The following is a 7,265-nucleotide window of genomic DNA, read 5'->3' as shown; positions in this document are numbered from 1 at the left end:
TGGTGGTATTTGAACATGAAAGTGTTATAATGAAAAATGAATGCATTGCTTGCACATAGGTTTACACTCATATATATATATGTACATATTTACTGCTTTATGCACTGGTTTATATTTGCTGTTGATGTACATTCATATATTTTATTAACACAAACTTTGAACTTAAAGGACTTTAATTAATTGGAAACTCTTAAAATGTTATTATAAGCAAAAAACTCCGATCGAATGAGGTATAAACCTAAATTGGCAATTATGGAGATAGAGTTCTCATAAGAGCCAAAATATCTAGCGGTGACACTAAATAAAAGACATAACTTGAACTCAGGTCTCAAAATGGCTACCAAGAAAGCCACAAAGACGTATTTCTATTCCTATGCCTATTCCTATGCCTATTCCTATTCCGATTCCTATACCTATTCCTATTCCTATTCCTATTCCATGACTATCCCAATGACTATTTTTATTCCAACTACTACCCCTATTATTTCAATTTCTATTCCGATTCTTATTCTTATTACTATCCGCATCATATTCGCATTCACATTCGTATTCGCATTCGCATTCGTCCTCGTCCTTATATTTGTGCTCACTTGCCTTGTTGCAATATTCTCTCCATCTTTCTTGTTTCAAAAATACGGATGTGACATACATATATCGCAAAAAAAAAAACCTACACATACACATTCGTACGAACTTCACAGACTTTTACTCAGCTAAGTAAAGTAATCACATCATCCACTTAGAGTCAATTAGTTTCAATTACTACTCTCAACACTAAGAGCAAAATAGCAAGCGAAATAAGAAGCAAATGCTAGAAAATGACACAGAAGTTTGGCCGAACAGTGTAGATATATGTATGTACTTACATACATTAGTCTTTGGTGTGTGGATTTAATTTTTTGCTTCTTAACATACTATAGGGGTATTCACGATCCGGCGCATACTGTCTATGAATACATGACATGCCATTTATGCTATCTATGCACCATGCTAGACAAATATGCACCGGATCTTGAATACCTCTTATGTATGTATGTCGCCATGCACATGACCCTATACTTCTATATATTTAACTTGTAGTAAATATGTGTGTATGTACATATTTATATGTAAACATGTTCTGTATATGCATAAATATAAGGTATGAATGTATGCAAGTGTAGATTTTTTACCTTTTTGTTCCTATTATTGCAATTGCAATTGCGCCATAGCACGCATCTGACAAACGTATTGCAAACAAGCGCCAATTATCAAGCGTGTGCAAAACGTGTGTGCAAATTGTACGGTGTATGTTTTGAGTGCAAGGCGAGTGCCAAGTGTGAATGACCAAGTGGACGCACTCAAGGCACTAAATCTAGGTATGAAAGTGAATTTTTCTCGATTGTCACCACATAACTAAAAAAAAAAAGAACCACTGGGCATAAATTGTTTTTAATATAAAGATGGACATAAAAACTTGATAGAAATTTTTTGTTGGTTTAAAAAACTGCACACACACTTTTCGGCATTTAAAAAGAGGACATCGATTTTTGCGAAGTTAAAACTGGACAAATTTTTTGTTAGTTAATTAAAAGCTGGACATACACTTTTCTTAATTTAAAAGTTGGACATTTATTTTTCCGAATATACTGAATATAGATTTTTGGTTATTTAAAACCTGAGCATTTTTTTTATAATTTAAAAACTGTACAGATTTTTTTTTTTTTGAAATTGAAGAACCAGACATAAATTTTTTGTTTTTTGAAAACTGAATACATGACAATTGACAGGCTTCTGGCAAACCTTCGCGCATATTTATGAAATGAAAAGGCTTCTAAAAAATCATCTGCCGTTCGGAAGTGGCCTCCAAATGCGTTACAACATCTCGACGCATGGCCATAAACTTAGCAAAAATGTAAGCGCCAAACACATTACTCGGACTAGGATGTGATCCCGACTTTTACTGAGTTTAGTAGGCACCTCTAACAGTTGGCTGTGGTGACTACAGCTTATAAGCTAACTGCAGTGAAAGTATATAAATATTTTATTAAATCTCTTTTCTAAAGTCTCAATTTATAGCTATGCATTCAATTAAATACACTTACTCACTTTCTAAAATCTGTTATCTCCTTCTTTAGATACGAGTAGGTATGTTTGGAGTTTTTAAATTAAATTTTTTGTTCTGCACATTTTCGATTGACTCAACTGGTTCTAATTGCTTTCCCTCCAATACTTCGTTATCGTGGCGGTGCAGAGGGTTTACTAATTAAATTCAATTAAATACATATACCATAATAAATAACAAACCAATGAACACATTACAACCAAGAAGAACCATTTTCATTTCGTGCATATTCTATAAATGCATACGAGTATATATTTATGTACATATATACTTATGTAAGTATGTACATTATGTATAAATAGTATATGTATGTATGACGTAAAGTTACATACATATATGCTTGTCTCCCTTAGTGTATGCTGTTAATGACTTTGTGGTGCGTAGAATGTTGCAGTGTTGCAATTGAGGCTACTAGGTCAGTGCTGGTCATACAACGTTCATAAAAACGTTCGCATGCATTCAATTGGAACTCTTATATAACAGCACGCAATTCCATTTACACTGCATTGCTCTATTGTGGTATTCAACTGTGGAACTCAATACATATATTATTGTTATTGTACATAATTGAAGTTATTGATATGCCATTTATGTATGTACTTATATGTATGTATAATGATGCATACAGCAAATTGTATATTTTAAATTGACCAATGACTTAATGTTTTTTATTTCCTTTTTTTTTTACAGATAACAATCATCGAACGCCAAGTATTCGATTTTCTCGGATACATGTGGGCGCCCATATTGGTCAATTTCTTTCACATAATATTCATCATATTGGGATTTTATGGAGCATATCATTTTAGAATAAAATATATAATAACCGTGAGTAGAGTGGAAATGTTGAAAAATTATATTTATTTTATTTATTTATTTTTAATACTTTAATCGCAATGAGATAGTTGCATTAATTTATATGTATATTTTATTTTCATTGTAGTATTTGGCAAACAGATAAATTTAAAATAATGGACATATATTTTTATTTGTTTAAAAAGCCGACCTTAGTTTGAGTTAACATAATTTTTTGCTAATTTAAAGCTAGTTATGAATTTTTGGCTAACTAAGTAATGAACATAGCTAATACTTTTGTGGTTAAAAAAATGGTAATTTTTTTCTTTGTAATTTAAAATTTGGACATAAATTTTTGGTCACTTAAAACCTAGTCATCATGTTTTGAGCATTTGAAAGCATTAGCAAATCTTTGTATATCTACACGAACAATCATTTTTTGTGAGTTAAAAACTGGACGTGAATTTTTGATAAATTGGTAAAATTTAAGAATTGCACAAAAATGTGTTCAAAACACAGAACGTATAAAATATTATTTAAATTTATATGTATATCCTGTCGCCGATTAGGTCGCCGAGTGGTTCACCTCCTCCAGGCAAATATTCATTTCACTTATCTTCATTTACTTATTTGCTTTTTATAAATAAAACCAAACAGAATTAAATTTTTATGGACTTATTAGAAACTCTAATAATTTGTTCGGTGATATCGGTAGGTACAATAAGTGCCGGCATGCATATTATTTTTTTTTGATTATGTAAAAGTTAGAAAACCGTTGTAACATTTATACATATGTACATAAAAGTAGTTTGTCGTTGCCTAGTTTTTGCCTGTTTGATATTCATAATTTTTAATAACTATAAATATACGTACAGTTATGTGGAAGAAGAAGGGCTTTCAAAATGTGTCAGTGTGTCACTTAACGAAAAAATATGGATTTAAAAGTTTTCTTGATATAAAAGAGGTAAAAGTGCATTTATCAAGCGGATAAGTGCTTCATTTAATTCTCCACGCATGCTCAGTGTAATCGATTATATTTTTATTTGATTACTAAACTATTCCACAAAAAAACAGCTGTTATGAATTTAATATGTTCAAACAATTTGGTTGCTTTAACTTAAAAATATAAACAAACACTTGAAATGGTAACGTTTTTCATAATTACTTGACCTAGAAGTTGGTGCTTCAGCGCACATTTTCAATGACGTAATCATCGATAATCAATCCACATATTTCCACGCATATGCCTAAATCGTTCTCACAGTGCAAGTGTATGGAAATTCATTTATTATTGATTTCGTCTGCATATCAAGTGTCGTATTGTAATTTGCCGCATTGCGCCTATTTTCTAGCCAAACACGTGCCTACGCTCTATACCCCACACACACACGCATTGCTTAAATCGCCACTGCTAATAACACGATCACTTCGAGTGACCTCTTTGCGCGCTTTCCGCTGTCTACCTTCATTCATTCATTCATTTGATTGTTTATTGCATCGCACGTTTTGACTTAACGATCGACAGCTGTTTTGATTCCCCCCCCGTTATCGTTGATATCGTTGCGTATATTCGTTAATCGTAGATGCTAACACGCATGAATAATCAATTACCAAAAGAAAAATAAAAAAGAACAATATAAATCATTATTTCTATTTTAGACGGAAAATAGCACATTGTCTAAAAATATCGTAGCTTATGCAAAGTGGGATTAGTTAACTAAGAAAATATATTTTTGTTGAGCTTATAAAATAGGGACAAGAGATATTAATAATATTTCTGATACATAAGCCGTCATCGATTCGCCATCAGTTAGCGAGTGACGAAACGAACGAACTCAATGAGGTAGAACCAAACTTGCTATCGTCTATCCGTGCTAGCTAAGCGTTTTTTCCTCCCAGCTTGTTTAGGTACCTTTTCTCAACGTACGGAGGGTTGACTCTGTCGATAATGTTGTAGTGTGCTTGATTTGATTTTATCAACCAATGATGAATATACCGATTACCCGCTGGCCTTGTACGCAGCGAGCATGGTCTCTTCTGGTCTTTCATCCATGTGCTGGCATCAAATCACTTGCATACTTTATTCCGGTTTTTCGACTTCACTAGGGTTGCCAACAGTTCCTCCGAAATTTATATTACTTTTCAAAAAAATCTGAAAAAATATAGTACACTTGAATATATGGTAAAGTAAAAATGCTTTTTATGTGTACATTTTTTTCTGTGTTATGCGTTTCCTCTATAAAAAAATACATTTCTTTGAAAGTATCATATGTTTTATAGCCAATTAATATAAAACTAAAGTTCACTTTTTATTAGTGAGATATTCGCTTTATTTTTCTCATCTCACCATTTCAAAATCTAGAAAAAACTCTTTCTGTGAATGCCAAAGTTGCAGGAATACAGAGCATAAGCGAAATAACTTTCAGTAAATTTGGTAAATCTTTCTGAGTATTTTTAAAAATGTTGCCATTTTCGATCTGTGGACCCTTTGTTTTAAAGTATATTTCTTGTAATATTGATATTTCAGTATAAATGTCATCAAAGTTAAAACATTTTGTTCTTACAAATTACTGAAATATATTTATTTTTATAATTGAAGAAATATAGTATTTTTGCGTACTATATATTTTTCCAACAGCATATAGTACGCAGACCCAAAAAATAGTACAATACTATATATTATAGTAAGGTTGGCAACCCTAGACCTTACCCAACTTGTTGTGGATTTTCGTTGCATTGGCCGACAACGCGCGAAGGCTGTTGATCGTTGAACCCAGTATTATTGTGAGAATTTTGGTTGGGATTTATGCGCCATCGACCTCGTATGTTCAGTTCCAGTCTTCTCACTTGTGCATCTGGCAAATATGGTGGCCGTAGACTTCACGACGGAGATTCGCAGATTTACCGCAGTAAAGAACGAATGCAGTTCGTGCTAGTGACCACTCACTCAACGGCGTAGGGGGTCATTGGAACTCGCTGAGGCGGCTGCAGGAGCTTAGGAAAAGTCTTGCAAAGTGTAAGACGCAAAGCGCCGCCTTGCGTTACTCAATGGTTTATACTTCTTGGTTTGTCTATTCTACCTCTGAAGGTCACCGACTCCTGCCGAATTAAAAAAGAAAAGCAAAAACAAGAAGGCTTTGTTTTGGGGTTGAAAATCCTATGCAGTTGAGTCTTCAATATTTCTAAAACTACAACGAACGTAGAAAAACGGCAGCCACCACGGCACAGTGGTTCAAAATTGGAATTGTGTGTTCACAACTCATTGTAGTTTTAATTTTTTATTCAATTTAATTATTATTATTATTTTATTTTTTTTAATGAAAGCTCATAAAATTTGCAAGAGACCAATTGAGTCCGACTTTTGAATTTTCGTTCGTTTGAATTAGATTTTTTAGTGCAGTGCAGAGAAGTAGCAATTTTGAAGGAAGATTCTCCCGCTGCAGCTAGTAAATGTTACAAATAGTTGAAAATAATTGTTCTCTTAAAACGGAAAAAAATAAAACTTAAAATGTTTTAAAAAACGATTTGCCCAAAATTATATTTTTTATTTTTTTGGTTTTTATGAAAATGTTGGGTATGCCTTTTTATTAAATCATTAAATTTTATAATAAGGTGCAAGTTACAAGTGCAAAACTGCATACCCAATATTTTACTAGAAACTCAATTATTATTTTTTTTTTAATTTTGGTGAAAGTTTTTTATAACATTTAAAATTTTTCTTGTGATTTTTTTTTCGTTTGAGGGAACCCTACAATTGTTTTCAACTAGTTTTTGTTATGTAACATTGGAGTAGGGGAATGCTTAGTGCAAAATAATACAAACAAACAAAAAATCAAAAATCAAATACAAATGACAATTTTGAACCACTGTGCAAGGCCTGAATGCATTTCATGCCTAGCTGCTCCGTTTGACAGATTTTTAAACTCCCCACTTTCTGTTTCACCTTTACACATTAATAAATGTTTACCACGCTATCATCGTTTGCGTTGTTAAACAAAGATATCAAAGTTGTATATAAATAGTATTTATGTAGATAAGCATAAATATGTAGCCGAGTGAAGATATCACAAAAGCAAACACACATTTCAAACAACTTCCGTCATCAAGGGGCGATAAGTAACTGATAGCAAAAAACAATCTATATATATAAAATTCAAATTATGTATGTACCTATAGACACACTTGGCTCCTAAACGAATAAGCCGATCGTAACCAAATTTTACACACGCACTGGATATCTTCCAGGGATGGTCACAGGGTAAAAAATATTTTGATATATAAAGGGGGCGTGGCCCCAAAACGTGGACCCGGGTAACCTTAGGATGTATTTGTTTAATATGGGTATCAAATTAAAGCTGTTCATGAG

General features: G+C 32.6%; 1 protein-coding gene across 2 annotated transcripts in view; it reads left to right on the top strand.

Moving 5' to 3' along the window:
• Nucleotides 1-2,798: 2,798 nt before the first annotated feature.
• The window catches only part of LOC108365733 (sodium/potassium-transporting ATPase subunit beta-1-interacting protein-like), a 28,217-nt gene continuing 23,750 nt past the window's right edge, over nucleotides 2,799-7,265 (top strand). For both annotated transcript variants that reach the window (XR_001847993.1, XM_017619869.1), the window contains exon 1: nucleotides 2,799-2,932. Coding sequence is in view for 1 of the 2 variants with exons in the window: in XM_017619869.1 (XP_017475358.1) it covers nucleotides 2,837-2,932 (96 nt within the window). In the remaining variant the exon portion in view is untranslated. The remainder of the gene's footprint in view (nucleotides 2,933-7,265) is intronic.

The sequence above is a fragment of the Rhagoletis zephyria genome, unplaced genomic scaffold, assembly GCF_001687245.7.
Source record: "Rhagoletis zephyria isolate East Lansing unplaced genomic scaffold, Rhagoletis_zephyria_1.1 Rzeph_scaffold_01980, whole genome shotgun sequence".
Lineage (NCBI taxonomy): Eukaryota > Metazoa > Arthropoda > Insecta > Diptera > Tephritidae > Rhagoletis > Rhagoletis zephyria.
Note: the sequence above shows the minus strand (reverse complement) of the source record. Positions and strands in the feature narration are given on the sequence as shown.